A 17,262-nucleotide genomic window follows, 5' to 3' on the forward strand; every position below is an offset into this window, starting at 1 on the left:
AAGGGAGTTACAAACGGCTTTTTAGGATTCAGACACCCAAATACCACCTAAGCCCTGGTGTAGGCAGTTGAGGTGGCTCGACCTCACCAAATATCAAATGTCAAAGTGCTTTAGGATCATCAGGATGAACCTTAACAGGTAAGGTCCAGACTGCCCTGGCATCACTGGGATCACTTGGAGAACAGCCAGCCTGCCTGAAAACACTGAGTCATCTTTCACAAGTCACAAGAAATCCTTTGTTTATTTATAGTCACTAATCCCCTCATTAATTCCTGCTCTAGTGAAAGTTTGCACCTAATTACTGAGCTGGGCTTTATTGACTTCAACTTCCACCTCCTGGATCTCACCCAGCCTGTCCCTTGATCTTCCCAGGAGGTGGCAGTCACTTCCCAAGATGCAGGGAGGAAGCCGGAGAGTCCCAGGGAGGAGGTTTGGAGCTCGGCTGAGTGTCACCAGAGCGATCTGGGTAGCCAGGCTGTGGCAGGGCAGGCGGCCGGGGGGATTTGGGGACACGGTCGGGTGGGTTTGCACCGAGCTCGGGGTTGTGGTGCAGCCACACCTGGAATCCCAGGAGTGGCAGGGATGTGACCAGTGAGTCACGCTGTGTCCCAGGCTGGGAACAGGGAGCTCCTGGGGTGGACCTGAGGACTCTGAGTCACAGGGGTGCTGTTCCACGAAGGACACTGAATCACGAGGGTGCTGTTCCACGAAGGACGCTGAGTTCCCGAGGTGCTGCCACGGAGAGACACTGAGTCACAGGGCTCAGGTGTGCCAAGGTGAGGTGTCCATGATGTCATGGCACTGCCTGTGGAAATGGGAACAGGGAGGGAATTCACCTGGCTGCGGGAAGAGCTGCGAGGGACAGGAAATGGGGCCGGGAGGTGAGGGGTGTGACAGAGAAACAGGGGACGTGTGGCTGTGGGTGGGACCTCAGCTGTGTTGGATATGGCCAGGGTGGGAAGTCCCCAGTCAGGGGGAAAGAGCAGGTGACAATGGGGACAAGAGGGAACAAGGGGGGAGTGGGACAAGGAGTGAAGTCCGTGGGCTGGGCTGTGGAGGTTTGTGGGGCTGCTCAGAAATGAGGAAGAGGCTGAGCTCAGGTGAGGATGGATCCACTGGCAATTGGGATGGGGACAAGAAATGGGAATGTCACCAGTGTGGAAGCACCGTGATGTGGTGGCACGGGACTGCCATGCCCTGGGGGATACAGAGGGGGTGTGGAAGTGCCCCAGGGGCACAGAAGGGAGTCTGGAAGCCACACACTGGGGCTGCGGGTAGGATGGGAGGCAGGTGACATGTGGATGCTGGGACAGATACAGGAGCACAGCGGCCAGGGATGTTCTCAGCACGGCAGGGATGTCCCTGGTGACCAGCCATGACCAGTGCCCTGCGGGGTGACAGCCGCAGTCAGGGAACACCCCAGCTCCCGGGGGGCTGTGTGGCTCTGCTGAGGGCAGGACATCCCTTCCCAGCCTTGAGAGGCTCCTGAACGAGCCCCGCGTGCTGCTCCCGCCCCGCTCTGGTCTCCGCCCAGTAGCGCTGATTTACAGCTCAGCCCCTCCTCGTCACCTGCTCCGGAGCCGCGCTGGCGATGGGGACCAGGGCAGGTGGCGCGGTGACAGCAGCCCCGGGCACCATCAGTCACAGCAGCGCTGGCATTTACACACTCAGAGGTCGGGCAGGAGCCCAGCGAGCCAGGCGGGCTCGTGGTGCTGAGTGGGGCTCAGGGGACAAAATCCACAGTCGCTGGACACCAGAGGGATGGCGTTAGGGGAGAACTGGGCCGTTCAGGGCTGACAGATTCCAGTCACGTTTGGATGCTGGGAAAGGAAAATGCTCCATCCTCTAAGGATGTGAGTGCAGAGCAATCCCACCCAGGGTGTGTGAAATCCTATCAGCCACCCCAGCCTTGTCCTGCTGTCTGTCACCTCCACCGTGGAAAGACCACAGAATCATCAAGGTTGGAAAAGCCCTCTGGGATCATCGAGTCCAACCATCCCCAGCACTGCCCCATGTCCCCAGGTGTCACATCCCCAGGGCTGTCAAACCCCTGTGGGGCCATCCTGTGCCAGGGCCTGACCTCCCTTTCTGTGAAGAAATTTTTCCTAATATCCAACCTGAACCTCCCTCCTGCCTCTGTCTCACCACAGGGGCTCCAGATCCCACCCAGCTCTCACCCCACAGGGTTTTCCTGCCCAGAGAGCATTCCACCTCCACCTTGTGTGGCTCAAGTGCCCCATGGGATGGTTGTCCATGCTCTCCCAGCTTGGGAAATGCAGCAGAAAGCTCAGAGAATCATGAGAAGCCTTTTCCCAGAGCTGTGAATGTCTCGGTATGCCCTGAGGATGTTCCCTGGTGCTGGCATGCTCCTGCTCCACCAAGAAGCTGCAGCAGGAACAGATGCACAGAGATGCAGCCCATGACCCTGGCAGCCTCCAGTGACAATTACCATGACTGTCCCCAAAGTCCTCTGAGCCAGAAGCTGCCAAGTTCACAGTTGTCCCCCTCTAAGCATCTGTCCCCTTGCCCCAGGGAACAAATCCACTCCTCAGCTGGACCCAGGGGCTGTGTGAGCAACCCAGAAAACCTCTGAGGCACACATGAGACCCAGCATTCTGTCACTCCACCTTGATGAAGACACTTAGGGACATTCCAACAACATTGGGATGTCCAGGGGAACAGCGTTGCTCCCACCCCAAGGGCCAAGGATGTGCCAGAGATGTCTTCCACAGGCCCTGGGCCATGCAAGGCCACCTGCCCAGGGTACCAGTGCCACCACACACTTCAGCAGGGGGTCCAGGAAGGCTCAGAGGGGCTCCCTGCAGGCAGGCTGGGTACCAGGTGACACTGCCCACCCTGGAGATGTGCCCAAACCCAGCACAGACATGGCCTTTCCCAGCTCCTGTCCCAGCTCAGTGGCAGATTTGAAGGTGAGGAAGCCACCTAAGCTGCCCTTCCACCACTGCACCAGCTCCTTGGGGAGGGAGGGCAGGCAAGGTCCCACCACAGATCAGCCCCTGCCTCGGGGGTGAATGTCCCCAACCCCTTTTGAGGGGTGGTGGGGACACTCCAGCAGGGTGGCTGATCTGAGCTCCAGGGTGCCAGCACCCCTCGAGGCACAGCCAGACCCCTGTCCCCAGGCCGGGGACAAGGCCAGCTCCCCAAGGAGCTGCACCATAGGAGGAGGATGTCCTGTGCCCCAGCGGGAGCTCGCCAGCACCAGGCCACGTGTCAGGACAAAGTCCAGCCTCACACCAGAACCGGCCATGGGAGGTTCCAACCTGCCACAGCCTGCTGCCACCTCTGTCCCTGCTGTCAGTGGGGACAGCCCAGGGCACCCAATGCTGGCAGCAGGTCCAGTGCAGACCCCAGCTGGCCCATGCTGGGTCCCAGCCAGCCCGGAGCCGTGGTGGTGGCACAGGCTGAAGGTGTCTGCACAGCTGTGCTGTGACAGAGCCAGGCAGCCCCGGGAAGGGGATGCTTGGAAATGCTGGGCTGATTTGGGGCTGGGTCTGTGCAGGGCAAGGCTGGGGAAGGCATGACCCAGTGGCCCCTGGGGACAGCAGAGCCAGGGACAGAGGGTGCTGGCAGTGCCTCCTGGCCCTGGTTTGTAAATGAAGGTTTAATTAGTGGTGGGAACCATGAGGGGGCTGTGAGAGCTGCTGTTGGAGGCCCGGTGGCCACTGCTCTGCCGGGCAAGCCAAGCACGAGGGACAGGATTGGGCCCACGCTGGTGGCAACAGAGGGGACAGAATGCCCATGAGCAGTGGCAGGACTGCTGACACCGCCTGGCAGCCATCCCTGTGTCCTCGGGTGGGTGGCACGATCCCTGTCCTCACGGAGCCGAGCCCTCGCCGCCCCCCGGCCCTGCACTGTCCCCTGCCACTCCACCAGGAATTCCCCGAGGGCACCGCGGGGTGACACGGCAGCCCGGCGGGGCGTGGGGTCCGTCCCGCGGGTGGAGGGCTCCCTCTCGAGGGCCCCGGCCAGCACTGCCCGCCCGCGGGGCTCAGCTGTCCCCACGTGTGACCGCGGGCAGGTCCCCAGGGAGGGAAGGGCAGGGGAGCAGGGGGACGCGGGGACCACAGAGGAGGTGACGAGGCCACCAGCGCGGCCTCGGGGCACTCAGCGGCTCCGTCAGGCACCGCGTTTTCTTCCCGTCGTTAATTAGCGGCTACATCCGTCACTAATTAGCGGCTGGATGTGTGTTTCGCCGCTGGAAACAGCCAGAGGCGATGGGGCACAGCGGTGGCTTGTCCCAGAGCTTGTCCCACATCCTCGCTGAGACACCAAAGGCTGGTTGAACAGGGGACAGCCCCAGTGACATCCCAGGGAGGCCTCTTCCCCGGGGACAGTCCCGGGCTGTCGCTGTCACCCACCGAGGGACAGGACGGGCTCGGGTGGTGGCCGCGCAGGGGGACGGAGGAGTGGAGGATGCAGGATGGAGGTGACAGCGCAGCATCGGGGCCGTGTGGGGCTGGACCAGGTGACCTGTCCAGGGGACGGTCCCCGCGCCTGGGACATGAGTGACGCGATGGGAACTGACGCCTACAAGTGACAGGGACAGGGGACACTGCAGACAGAGTGGTAGCCGTGGGGATCGTGGTGCCACCCCCCGTGGGAATTCGATGTCACCCCTCAGGGCATTTCATGTCACCATCCCTGGACTTGGCCACCCCCCGCAGGGCATTTGACACCTCCCTGGTCACTTGGCCACCCCTCAGGACACTCGGTCACGTCGCAGGGCACTTGGCCCTTCACCCTCCCTCCCCTTCCCAGCGCACTTGGTCGCTCCCGACCCGCCACCGGGGCAGCGCCAGCAGCCAATCAGCGTGAGGGGCGTGGCCTCGGTGGGGTGAGCAGCCAATGGGCGTGTCGTGGGCGGAGCCATAGGGTGCGCGGTGTGGGGGGCGTGTCCTGGGAGGGCAGAGAAGCCAATGAGGCTCGGTGGGCGTGTCCTGAGCGGGACACAGAGCCAATGGGCTGCGGGGGGCGTGTCCTGGGCGGAGCTCTGGGCCAATGGGCTGCGGGGGGCGTGTCCCGCGGGGTCAATGGGGCGCGGGGGCTCCGGCCGGTACCGGCATGGTGCTGCCGGCGGCGGTCCGGGACCGGGTGGCCGCGGTTCACCGGGGCTCGGCGCTGCCCGAGCGGCTGCGGCTCTATGACGGCTGGGCCGCCCGCTACGAGCAGGTAGCGGGGACACCGCGGCGACGGGAGCGCCGGGGGGGTCGCGGCTGTCCCCGCTGACCGCCGTGTCCCCGCAGGATGTGGCAGCTCTGGAGTACCGGGCACCGCATCTCGCCGCCGCCTCGCTCGCCTTCGCCTTCCCCGCGCCGCCCGCCGGGGCGCGGGTGCTCGACGTGGCCTGTGGCACCGGGCTGGTAGCGCGGGAGGTACCGGCGGGACGGGACGGGGACAGCGGGATGGGGATAACGGGATGGCGCGGGGGTGACGGTGCCTCTGTCCCCGCAGCTCCACGGGCGCGGGTTCCGCTGCCTGCACGGCGTGGACGGCAGCGCGGGGATGCTGGAGCGGGCACGGAGCACCGGGCTCTACCAGGAGCTGCGGCTCTGCGTCCTGGGCCGGGAGCCGCTGCCCGCCACCGCAGGTAACGGGAGGGGACGGAGCCCGGGGGGACCCCTCGGTGACACCCGCCTGTCCCGCCGGTGACGCCCCGTGTCCTCGCAGAGCACTACGACGCCGTGACGCTGGTGGGGGCGCTGGGCGAGGGGCAGGTGCCGAGCACGGTGCTGCCGGAGCTGCTGCGGGTCACCAAGCCGGGTGAGGGGTGCCCCGTTTCCCCTCCCCGCCGGGACCCCCGGGTGGTGGGATGAGCACACCGAGCTCCGGTGGATGTGGGTCCCTGGCTGGGCGCTGGTCCCTGCTGCCAGGGACGGGCGATGGCACGGGGTGCCTGACCTTGCCCAGTGCCGGGCCGGGCGGTGGGACAAGGCAGGAGGTGGCAGTGGCGGTGCTGGTGCGTGGCAACCTGTGCTCAGGAGTGACATCCCGCCCACCCCTGCCCGCTGGCCCCTGTGCGGGGTGCCCATCTCTGGCTGCCGTCCTGTCTGTGCCCTGTCCCCTGCCCTGCCTGTCCCCTGCCCTGCCTGTCCCCTGCCCGCTGACTCCCGGCAGGCTCTCACTGCCTCCCCCTGTCCCCAGCCTTTCCGAGGGGATGCCATCCCTAGAAAGGGGCACCCCGTGTCAGCGTTACCTGTCCCCTCTCCCGCAGGCGGCTTCGTGTGCCTGACGACGAGGAGCAACCCCTCGAACCTGCGGTACAAGGCGGGGCTGGAGGCGGCGCTGGGGCAGCTGGAGCGCAGCGGAGCCTGGCAGAAGCTGCTGGCCCAGGAGGTGGAGTACTGGGAGAGAGCCACCAGCGAGGAGGAGAGCACCCAGGGCACCGGCTACATCTCCGGGGTGGTCTACCTCTACCAGAAATGCCCTGTTCCCCACCTCGAGGAGGACTGAGAGCCAGCATGGCTGTGGAGGGGGGTTGAGCACTTGGCCCCTTGTAAAACTGAGCCTCCTGGGGCAGGGCAGCTGCTGGGGGCTGACAACATTTTGGAGAAGTGTCCTCATTCCCTTCCCTGCCTTCCTCTCCCCGAGGTCTGGGCTTGTCCCTCTGGGCTTGTCCCTCTTGGGGACCTTGTCTGCTCCTCAGCATGGGGAGGGTCTCCTGGTTTCACCAGGGTCTGCTGGGCACCACCTTTAGCTCTGACATTCAGGTATTGTCCCCAACACCTCAATGCTCACCGTGACATCTCACAGACCCCCATGGCTGTTCCAAGGCATCTCCAGTCCAGGATGTCTTCTCCCACCTTACCCACCTGAGCACTCATGGTCAAAATCTGGATCCTTCTTCATCTCCCACCCCCAGAGCCCCGTGGTCTTTACCTGGGGACTGTTGCAGGTGGGTCCCCATCGCTGTGTCCTGTGGCCTCCCATCCTCATCCTCCCCAGGGACTAACCCAGCCCTGAGGTGCAGGAGCTTCCACATCCAGAGCTGGAGCAGCAGTGCCAAGGTGGCTCCCAGCTGGAGAGGCTTTCCAAGTGCCACATCCGCCTTTCATCCCACAACAGCTGCTTGGATCTCTCATTTTCCCACAGCTTTGTAGTTAATGGTCTGGGTGGGAAGTGAGTTTGGAAGGGATTTGGGGAGCTGGTGGCTGCTCCCCACCCAGGAGGCACCCAGCACTGCCTGCCCAGCCTGTTCCCCCAGCCCCTTGCTGGGCTGCCTCCACAATTCCTCTTCCACTGCTCCCTTGGGAAGTTTTTTACCCAAATCTCTTGCTGGAATACTTGGGGTTTTTTCATTTTTCCTTTCCCTCAGACCTGTTCCTGCTCATCCTGTTCCTGTGTCCCTGGGGAACAGGTTGCATCCTTCCCCTCAGGAGCTCTTCCCTGGTGAGAGGCAATGGCTGTCTGTCCCTGTCTCTCACCCAGGACATCCCACATCTCCCACACTCACCTCCCTATGGCTGTTGCCACCCTTTGGCTTTGTCCCCCATGTTTTGGGGTCGCTGTGCCATCAGTAGCTGTCCTATTGCCCCCTCCCCCCGTTTGTCTCCAGCACTGTCCCCTGGGCAGCTGGGGGTCACAGCTGTCCCCAGCCCTGCACTTGCCTGTTCAATAAACCCCTGTCCCTGCTGTCTGCCTGTTGTGTGTTGTTCCCAGAGCAGTGGGAATGTGGACCCTCCAGGATGGGTGGCCAGGAGCCTGGGAGGGTGGGATTCACCCTTTCTCTGGCATCCCCTCCAGTTTGTAGAGGCTCAGAGGACCTGGTGTCCGCCTGTGCCTCTCAACTCTCAGCATCCTCTCCCTGCCTCAGTTTCCTGCTGCAGGGAACACCAGGAGCACCCTAGCTGGCCACTGCTGATCCCCCTGGGAACATGGGGATGTTGCAGGAGCTGGCACACAGCAGCTGGCAGGGCACAGCACCCCAGGACACATCACCATCCTCCCCGCACCGCGCTGTTCAAAATGAGCCCAGGCAGCCTTGGTGGCACCAGGATGTTTATAGTCCCTGCCCTGGGGAAGGGCACACATGGGGACCCTGCTGGGGGTCAGCCAGCTTGGGGTGGGCAGGAGGAGGCAGGGGTGGCACAGGGAGGCAGGACAGGGACAGTGGTGCTCTGCCTGGGGAAGGGCAGGTGGGGACGGTGCTGGGGATCAGCCAGCATGGGGTGGGCAGGAGGAGGCAGTGCACGGGCAAGGGTGGCATGGGGAGGCAGGACAGGGACAGTGGTGCTCTGCCTTGGGCTGGCACCCGGCTCACACGTAGTCCTTCATGGCATAACCCATTGGGCCACAGCTTTTCACCCCCCTGTACTTCTTGGGGTAGGGGTCCTGCTGGGACTGGGACCCCGAGCAGCACAGGATGCCCCCACCGAAGAGCTGCAGGGCACTGGAGGCCCAGCCGATGTAGAGGGCAGCCCCCAGCTCCCTCTTGAGGGCCTCGGGCACCATGGGGTTGTAGAAGTTGCTGACGATGCTGTTGGCAGACCAGGAGACAGGGATAAGCAGCATGATGCTGGCCATGATGAAGATGACACCTGCCACTGCAGAGATCCTGCTCTTGGTGCCGTTGTCGTCCACGCAGCGGGTGCAGTCAGCTCCCGAGAGGGAGATGAGGAAGGCAAAGAAGGCCACGAAGATGGAGGTGACCACCAGGGCACGGGCAGCTTGCAGGTCGGAGGTGAGCTCCAGCAGGGAGTCGTAGGCCTTGCACTGCATCTGCCCCGTGCTCTCGTAGACGCAGTTCATCCACAGCCCTTCCCAGAACACCTGAGCCACCACGATGTTGGAGCCGATGAAGGCTGTCACCTTCCACATGGGCAGGGCACAGGTGAGGATGGAGCCCAGCCAGCCCAGCGCCGCCATCATCAGCCCTCCCAGCTGCATGTTCATCGTCGCCATCGACAGCACCTGCGGGGACAGGGCACAGGTGTCACAGGGACAGCCCCCAGCCAGAGACAGCACAGGCTTCATCTGGTGTGTCCTGCTCCCCACTGGGGTGGGAAGGGAAGGACAGCACGGAGACATGAGTGACATGGGGACACAAGTGACATGGGGCAGCACTGCAGGACAACATGGGGACATGAGTGACATGGGGACATAAGGGACATGGGGGCATGAGTGGCAAGGGCAGTGCTGCAGGACAGGATGAGGACACTGAGGACCCAGGCCCCAAGCAGGCCAAGGTGCAGGAGCCCCCGTGTGTCACACTGGCCTCTATACTGTCCCCTCAGCACAGGGCAGCCTCTGCCACCACCCTTTCCCAGCCAATGGCAGGTGTCAGGGAAGGGATGGCTTTTATGGAGCAGGATGGGGGGCTTGCTGCACCCATCCCCCAGTGCTCCAGAGTGCAGACCCCCGCCCCACACTCACCCCATGTCCTGCCCTGGTTGTCACTCCCCAGTGCCCACCCCATGTTCCACTCCACCGCTGATGCTCAGCCTCCCTGCTGAGAGCACAGGCAGGGAAGGAAACCCCCCCCAGCCCTCAGCACTGCCTGCTCCCGGTTTGGATTGCCCTCGCAGCTGTGCTACAGCGCCCTTTGGACCCAGGATCTCCTCTCTGGGGTGCTGGAAATGGGTCAGAGCTCAGCTCTGCTCCAACCGACGGCAAACCCTGGCACGGGGCTTCGGGATCCTCCCTGGAAGAGAGGTGGCTAGCAAAGGGACATGCTGGATACTCCAACAGCTCCACCACGGTCACACATGGCCGCTGCGGCCCCAGCTCAGGCCAAACTCAGCTCAGCCCCTGGCAGAGCAGAGTTCACCCGTGGGTGCCCGTGCCGCACGTGGCGGCTGGGACCAGCCGAGGTTTTATGGCCCCGAGCTCAGCGGGTATCGATTGCACTCGGCACACCCTGCGGCTCTTGCCGGAGGTTTCACCATCATTTCTCCTGTCCCGGTTTCGGTTTCTCCAGACTGTTCCTCTCCTGTTGTATCCCCTGTCCTTCCCCAGCACCTTTCATCCCTCAGCAGCCTGATGGACACCCAGCACTGGGACTTTGCATTCCCTATGTCGTGAAAGACCCTTTGGGCCAAAATCCCAGTCCCTCTCCCTGCGCTCCAGGCAGGCGAGGGCAGGGATGATGGAAGGCATTCCAGACAGCCCTCCCCAGCCAGAGCACCTGGGCCACAAGAGACACCCAAAACAGGGTGTATGACTGTTTGCAGGGTGACAAGTGGTGGCCCCATGGATCCCTTCAGAGATGCTCGGCAGAGCGTTGTGCTCATATCCCCACCTGGCCACAGGGTTACAAGGATATTTTCCACTATTCCCGTGCGCAGTGAAGGGACTGGGGAGCTGGGAGCCCTCATGCTCCCAGATTCAGATGAGACACCCAGAGCTGGGCGGAGTCCCCACACACCCCGAGGTGGGAAGCAAGGATGTTCCCAAGCCAGCGGAGCACTTGCCGTGCCGGAAGCGAGATAGGCAAAACACCCGGTGCTGCCCACGCCGGCCCCGGGCAGCTCCCACCCGAGGTTGTGGGGTGGCCCCGGGGCCAGCGCACCCCTACCCGCCCCGACCGGCGCCGGCCACCCCCGTCCTGCTCGGGTGGGAAGATCGCGGCGGGTCAGGAGGGGACAGCCCGGTGCCGCCAAGGTTTTGTGCCGTGGAAGCAGCGCTGTGACCCCCGAGGTGGCCCGGGAGGGAGAGGCGAGTGATGCCAGCGCTGGAGCTGGCGGCGGGGATGGCGGGAGGCTCCGAAGAGCAGATTTGGGGGATCTCGGGGGCACAGGAGCACCGGGCTGTCCCACCGCTGAGGCGGGTGTTGGAGTGGGTAAAGAACACGAGGCACAGCGGGGTCTGAGCAGCTGCCTTTTAATGCGGGAAGGCTGAACGTGGGGACGGACGGCAGCACAGTCAGGGGTACCGTGAGCCCCTTACTCCCGCCCCCGGGCACCCGACTGTGGGGCGATGGATGGGGTCGGGTCCGGGAGTCGCCCCCCACCATGCGGGGGCACAGCCCCGCTCCGGTCCCTCCTCCCCGACCGGTTCTCCCAGCCCGGCCGCTGCCTTCCCACTCCCAGGATAATGATGCCCCCGCCCTGGGGAGCTGCCGCGAGAAATCGCACTCTGTACGGCCGCTCCGAGCCCCGAAAGTAGGTCAAAGTCAAAATTTTGGGAACAGGCAGGTGAGAGCCCCTGTCACCCCTCACGACCCTGCCGGGGTCTCCAGAGCCACCACGTCCCCGTGAGCACGTGGGACAGGTTCGCTGTCCCTACCAGCACCGACACCGCCACCCACCCCGAGGGACAGACACGTCCCGGGGAGCTTCACCCGGTGAGAGCCCTGTGCCACCCGTGGGACGAGCTCCCGGGAGCTGTGTCACCACACGGCACACCCCGATACCGGGAGCCAGGCAACGCTCGAGGAGGGCATCGGGTGGTGTCTCGGAGAAGATGCCTCAGCTGGATGCTCCCGGGGGAGCAGGACCCCCACCGCGGGCAGCCGAGACAGGATCTCCTTGTTCCCTGTCTCAACAGAGATTAAAGAACCGGCTTCAATCCCGGTCGAACAAAGGCGGCTCTGTCTGCCCTCCCTCGCACCGCCCCGGCGCCCGGCCAGTCCCGGCCCGGCCGGGGGGGTTGAGTGTCCCGGGAGGTCCCCTCTCCCCGGAGCGGCCGGGCTGTCCAGGCAGGCAGGCGCGGCGGCTCCTACACGTAGTTGCTGGTTGGCAGAGAGCGAGCGGCAGTGAACTTGGCGGAGTAGGGCTTCTCTCCCCGGGGGGGGCAGGTGCAGCACAGGATTCCCCCACCGAGCAGCAGGAGCGCCGAGGCCGCCCAGCCCACGTAGAGGGACGAGCCCAGGTCCCGCTTCTGCGAGTCAGAGACCAGCGGGTTGTAAAAGTCCTGGATGATGCTGTTGGCTGACCAAGAGATGGGGATGAGGATGAGGATACCGGCGACGATGAAGATGATGCCGGAGAGGATCATGACTTTGGCTTTGGCGGTGTCGTCCTCCACGCAGTTGGTGCACTTGCCGCCGGCGACGGCCAGCAGGGTGCCCAGGATGGCCAGGATGATGGCCACCACCACCATGGCGCGGGCGGCTTGCAGGTCCTGCGGCAGGGCCAGCAGCGAGTCGTAGACCCTGCACTGCATCTGCCCCGTGCTCTGCACCACGCAGCTCATCCACAGCCCTTCCCAGATGATCTGGGCCACCACGATGTTGTTCCCGACGAAAGCCGTCTCCCGCCACATGGGCAGAGCGCAGCAGAGGATGGAGGCCAACCAGCCGATGACAGAGAGGGCGATGCCCAGCACCTGCATCCCCATGGAGGCCATCGCTCGCTGCCTGCTCCCCGGCCCGTCTCCCGCCGCGCAGTGCCGGCTGCGGGACCATGGCAGGCATTATATGCCTTTGCCGAGGGAGGAGCACCGCCGCAGCCGCCGGCCTGCCGCCGGCACCAGACGGAGGGGTAGAACCAGTTTCCCGGGATTCTTCCACTTGTGTTTCTCCCTGTAGCCATGACACTTAATATCCCAGTTGCTCCCACGGAGGAGGACGCAGGGGATCGGGATCAGGCCACCCAGGGGCAGGAGTGCATCCCATCGCTGCGGGCAGGCAGGACATGCCCAGGGCAGAGATGGAGCTCGGCCTGGGAGGATACAGGGCAAGAGCCAGTGTCCGGGCACTTGGATATCTCTGCCATCACTGCCAGCACTCTTTGCTCCATCACTCGGATGGGGTCGCTTCATGCTTTCGTGCCTCAGTTTCCCCACAGCTCATGGCGATTGCTCCAACACCAGCTCAGCCTCTGGCCCCCTACAGCCCTGTGTCGGGGGAGCAGCACACTGTCCCCTCCAACTGCTGGGCTCCATGCCCAGCAGGACACAAGAGGCTCTTGTTTGCTCCTTGGCGTCCGTACCAGTACTTCCCAGCCCTCCATTAAGCCTCGGGCAGGAGGTGTCACCACCCAGACCCACAAACCGGTTGGAGCAGGTGCCGGCTGCCCAGGAAGGAGAGACGGCACTGCCTGGGGCAACAGAGGGGGCAGACCCCAAACCCAGCCTGCCTGTGCTCCAGCCAGGGTTCACACAGCCACCCTCAGCCCCAGCTCTGCCCATGTCCCACTGCCTTTGCGGTGGGGTTGGGTGGCTTAGGGCTGTGAGGGGCAGACGGGACCTTGAGGTGTCCCAGTGCTGTGCCCACTGATCCCAGTGCCAATGCCAATACCAACCAATGCCATACTGAGGCTGACCTGTCCTCCTTTTATCCATTACTTCCACACACGTCCCCTCCCTTCTCCCTCCAAGCCCCTGCAGCACCTGCACAGGCACAGCATAATGCCAGACAGATGGCAAGGACAGACAGACGGACATTGCACTGTTTCATCACCCCAGCTTAATCCTGGGCCTCTGGAAAAGATAAGAGGCACCGAGGTAATCTTAGTTTTCCTGAGCACTGCAGCTTCCATCACAATCCAACCATTTGTGTTCATTGCTTGCTGTGATAGACTCTGGAGATGCCACTGCTCATGCCAGGATGTCCCTGGGCATTGTGTTCCAGTGTGGTGGGACAAGCCTGGTGGCCCCTGCACTGCAGTGACAGGAGGGTTCCTGGGGACACCCATGGCTCAGGGCAGACCCCAACCTAAGGGGATGGTCGGAGTCCTGCCTGCCTTCCTCGTGCCAGAGGAGCCGCCCAGGCTCTGTCCCTCTGTCCTGCTGGAACGCCCGCATTGCTCACATACCAGGGTGTCCACCCTGCGGCCAGAGCCTTGTGGTCAAGGGTTCCCTTTAATCTACGAGGCTCCAGAGCATCCCCGCGGGGGCCAGACTCTGCCTGAGGCTTTCACCTCCCAGCCAGCTGCTGTAACCACCGCATTATTTGGGGTTGGGGAGGCACACGCCCACATGTGTGTGTGGTTCGCATGGGCCGTGTCCCCGCAGGCACGTGGGGACACGTCTCTGGGCTGGGGACAAATGGCAAGGTGGGGACAGGGACTCCCCCGCGTGCAGAACATCAAAGCCTGAGCTGCTCACACTCCCCCTCGGAGGCAGGGTAGGCGCCGGCACAGCCTCCGACAGCCAATTACTGTAATTAATGCTGGAACGTGACATATATTCCAACTGGCAGCTGCCATCCAGGGGCAGCCCCTGTGCCCTTCCCCACATTCCACAGTGACACTCCTGCCCGGACAGCACCGCCAGCGCCATGTCCCCAGCACTGCCAGCCAGCAGGACTGAGGGACACTGGCTTTGCATGGAGCAGAGGAGCAACAGCCAACCCCAGTGCCCGTGGAGCCTGAGGATGGCAGTGCAGCACAGGTAGGACCACCGAGCGCCTCAGCTCAGTGGTCATCAGGATAAAAACTCCATGGACACTGGCACCACATGGACCTCAGCCCCACAGCCCTGTCCCAGTGCTCATTCCCAGAGCATCCTGCAGGACCCAGTCCCAGCTTTGTCGCAGTGCCACCTGCAAGGAGCCATGGCACAGGCACATGTCCCGGTGGGATCACAGCTCACCTGCTCAGCAGGGAACCCCTCCACCCCAAAACAGCTTGCTCAACCCACTCAACCCACCCTGAGCCTTCACCGCCCAGCACCTGCCCCAGCACCCAGACAGGTGTGGTGTGGATGCCCTGCCCCAAATCCAGTGGGATTTGAAGGACAAGGGGGAGCCTGGGTTCTCATCCCTATTCCACTGCACTAAAAGGGCTGGTGAAGGCAGACCTCCCGTCTTGGTACATCTATCAGGAAACACCCTCTGACACTTATCCTGGCTTCACCAGCATGGGGACACAGTGCAGCCCCTCGGCTGGGCAGTGAGGCCATTCCCAGGCAGGGAGGTGACATTAAACCCAGTACCACCACAATGCCAGGCTCAGCTGGGTGCCCAGCAGAGGCTGTGTCACCCTCACCTTGCTCGGGGCAGAGGACACCCCACAGAGAGAGGGCTTGGGGCACAAACCTCCTGCCAAAAAGGGCTTGACCACATGTCCACCTGGGACACGAGTGACAGTCCCACCTCACACACCCCGTGGCACTGAGCTGAGAGCCCCTCATCCCCCAGGGGCTGCACATGGACCCACCACCCCGGCTACCTTAAGGTCCCAAAAACGCAGGTGAGACTTGCCAGCAAATGATGATCCACCGGGATCTCCGGCTTCACATCTGCCGAGGGAAACACGGCCACCAGCCCTCCCGTTCAGCCCGTGTGGAGCAGGACAGCCTTCTCCCCGCCAAAGGCCGAGGATTAGTTACCGGCAGCCCAGAGACTGAATGTTCCCAAAAAACATCCTTGCACAACACAAACCCCTCTGACCGACTCAAATATGCACAGTCAGGTTGTTTCTCGCTATGGGAAAGCAAAGTCTTATCGGCTCGGCGGGAGGGGAGCTGTGCGTGGAGACCTGCGGGGTCCCTGCCTGGAGAGATCAGACCTTCGGCCAGAAGTCGCTCTGAAAGTCAAAGCTCTGTCCAATTTCTGAGCAACAAGTGGTTCCCAACAGGGAAAACCCCCCCAAGTGCTGCCAGAGTGGTTGGCGAAGGGATGGGCGAGATGATGGGTGAGGAAGAGGGTCACGGGCGGTGCAATGAGGGTCTCCCCAGGGGCGATGCTCAGAGGAAGGAGGATGCTACAGCAAAGCCCTGGGGAAGCCGATCGGAGCTGTCAGGGTGGGGATGCCCCAGGCGCGGTCCAGCATCCCCCAGCGAGCCACAAGCCCCCTGCCACATCCCTCTGGTCCGTGTCCCCCGCCGCCCCCCAACCCCGTGTGCCGCAGCTCCCTCCCCGCCCCGGCGGCAGACAGAGCTGCCATTGATGCTCGGAGCCGCCTCACCTGCTCCCGCCGCGCCGAAGGGGCTCCAACAATGGGCTGCCTGTGTGCCCTGGCCGGGGCAGAGCCAGCAGCCCCGCGCCTGAAATATAAGCAGCCGAGGCGGCATTTACCGCCCCTGCCCCGCTCCCCCGGGGGGGAACGCGCCGGCACTCCCGACCGCAGCGGCGGGGAACACCCCACGCCCGCCGCGCACGTGAGTGGGACGCGGCCCCGCGGTGCCCGCGGCGGTTTCTGCCGTCACCTCCTGCTCACCCCCGGGCTGCTGCAGGGTGCTGGGTGCATCAATAGGGGATGCTGCAGTGGGTGTCCCTGCTGTCAGGGCAGGTGTCCTTGCTTTTGAGGCCACCAAAGCGGTGATGCTCCCGTGACCTTTGGATCTGACATTTGTTTGGGGTCTCTGCATCACGGCGGAGCAAACCTGTCCCCGTGCCGTCACCGAGTTCTTGAGGCCACCACGCTTTGTCCCCATCCCGAGGGACTTGGATACTCGCCATCCCTCCCCAGCTGTGCGGGAGGGCAGAGGGGCTGCACCAGGCAGGGAGATGCAGCAGGGATGGGGGTGCTGCCAGGAACCCCCCAGGGACGCTGGCCCTGCTCAGCTCCTCAGTAAACACCGGTGAGCTGGTTTACTCACCACAAGAATGTGTCCTGCCGGGGGTGGCCGGCACCCCGAAACCCCGGTGATTTGCCCCTTCCTCCGTCGTGAGTCAGGCAGTGGCAGCTGCCCCAGGCCGGCACGACACTGGACACAGCCTGTACTTTGGGCAATTTGGGATGACAAAGTGGGGACGCGGCGTGTGGGGCTCTGATTGTAGGGTCGGGGGCTGCGGTGTTTCACTGCCCAGTCCCACCCCGGCTCTGCCCCAGTAGCTCCTACCCCATACACATCCCTGAAGTATCCCACTCTTCTGTCTCACAGCCCTACTTGGGGTATCCTCCTGTCCCACATCCCTACCCAGAGGTATTCCTCCCTCCTACTCCCTGCTGCTACCTGAGTTATCTCCCCTGCCCCATGCCCTGGCATGGAGTATTCCCACTGTCCCACAGACCTGGGGTATAACCCTGCCCCTCCCCCTGGGCCAGCCTGTCTGAGATGCCATCTCCCCTTCCCCAGAGCCCTCTCTGGGGTGTAACCCTGCCTCAAAGCCCTGCTTGGGGTATCCCCACACTCCACAGCCCTGCCTGGGGTACCCCCCTGCCCCAGAGCCCTGCCAGGGGAACCCCTGCCCACAGCCCCCCCACACACTGTGAGGGGTGTGTGCACCTGTACCACCTGAGCGTGCCTGTTCGCCTCTGCCTCTGTTAGTCTTTGTGTGAGTGTGTGTGTGTGTGTGTCTGTCTGTCTGTCTGTCTATGTGTCCATGAGTCTGTCGGCGTGTCTGTGAATCTGTCTGTCCGTGTGCCTATCCATGTCTCTGTCTCTGTGTCCGTGTGTCCGTCTGTCTGTGTGTCTGCC

The 17,262-nt window shown here is 63.5% G+C and overlaps 3 protein-coding genes and 1 long non-coding RNA gene across 6 annotated transcripts; 1 reads left to right on the forward strand and 3 right to left on the reverse strand.

Moving 5' to 3' along the window:
- Nucleotides 1-222: 222 nt before the first annotated feature.
- On the reverse strand, nt 223-6,295 carry LOC146428936 (uncharacterized). The gene is made up of 2 exons (XR_014855737.1): nt 6,215-6,295; nt 223-805 (listed from the first exon to the last, which is right to left on the reverse strand). It is a non-coding gene; the product is annotated as an uncharacterized LOC146428936 (long non-coding RNA).
- Nucleotides 5,023-6,761, forward strand: METTL27 (methyltransferase like 27). Of its 3 annotated transcripts, XM_085078397.1 has the most exons (5): nt 5,025-5,190; nt 5,265-5,393; nt 5,473-5,608; nt 5,689-5,781; nt 6,233-6,761. In XM_085078397.1, exons 1-5 carry the CDS (start codon nt 5,083-5,085, stop codon nt 6,469-6,471), a joined length of 705 nt encoding a protein of 234 aa, XP_084934523.1. In that variant the 5' UTR covers nt 5,025-5,082; the 3' UTR covers nt 6,472-6,761. The 3 variants fall into 3 exon arrangements, with proteins under 3 accessions (XP_084934524.1, XP_084934525.1, XP_084934523.1); XM_085078398.1 differs by lacking the exon at nt 5,689-5,781 and having other exon boundaries at nt 5,023-5,190; XM_085078399.1 differs by lacking the exon at nt 5,265-5,393 and having other exon boundaries at nt 5,024-5,190.
- A 1,238-nt stretch (nt 6,762-7,999) lies between these two features.
- Nucleotides 8,000-16,397, reverse strand: LOC146428938 (claudin-4-like). The gene is made up of 2 exons (XM_085078872.1): nt 15,807-16,397; nt 8,000-8,928 (listed from the first exon to the last, which is right to left on the reverse strand). Exon 2 carries the CDS (start codon nt 8,917-8,919, stop codon nt 8,275-8,277), a length of 645 nt encoding a protein of 214 aa, XP_084934998.1. The 5' UTR covers nt 8,920-8,928; nt 15,807-16,397; the 3' UTR covers nt 8,000-8,274.
- CLDN4 (claudin 4) lies at nt 10,821-12,861 on the reverse strand. The gene has a single exon (XM_085078874.1). It carries the CDS (start codon nt 12,301-12,303, stop codon nt 11,674-11,676), a length of 630 nt encoding a protein of 209 aa, XP_084935000.1. The 5' UTR covers nt 12,304-12,861; the 3' UTR covers nt 10,821-11,673.
- Nucleotides 16,398-17,262: the final 865 nt, after the last annotated feature.

Source organism: Lichenostomus cassidix, chromosome 19 (genome assembly GCF_008360975.1).
Source record: "Lichenostomus cassidix isolate B80296 chromosome 19, HeHo_3.0, whole genome shotgun sequence".
Lineage (NCBI taxonomy): Eukaryota > Metazoa > Chordata > Aves > Passeriformes > Meliphagidae > Lichenostomus > Lichenostomus cassidix.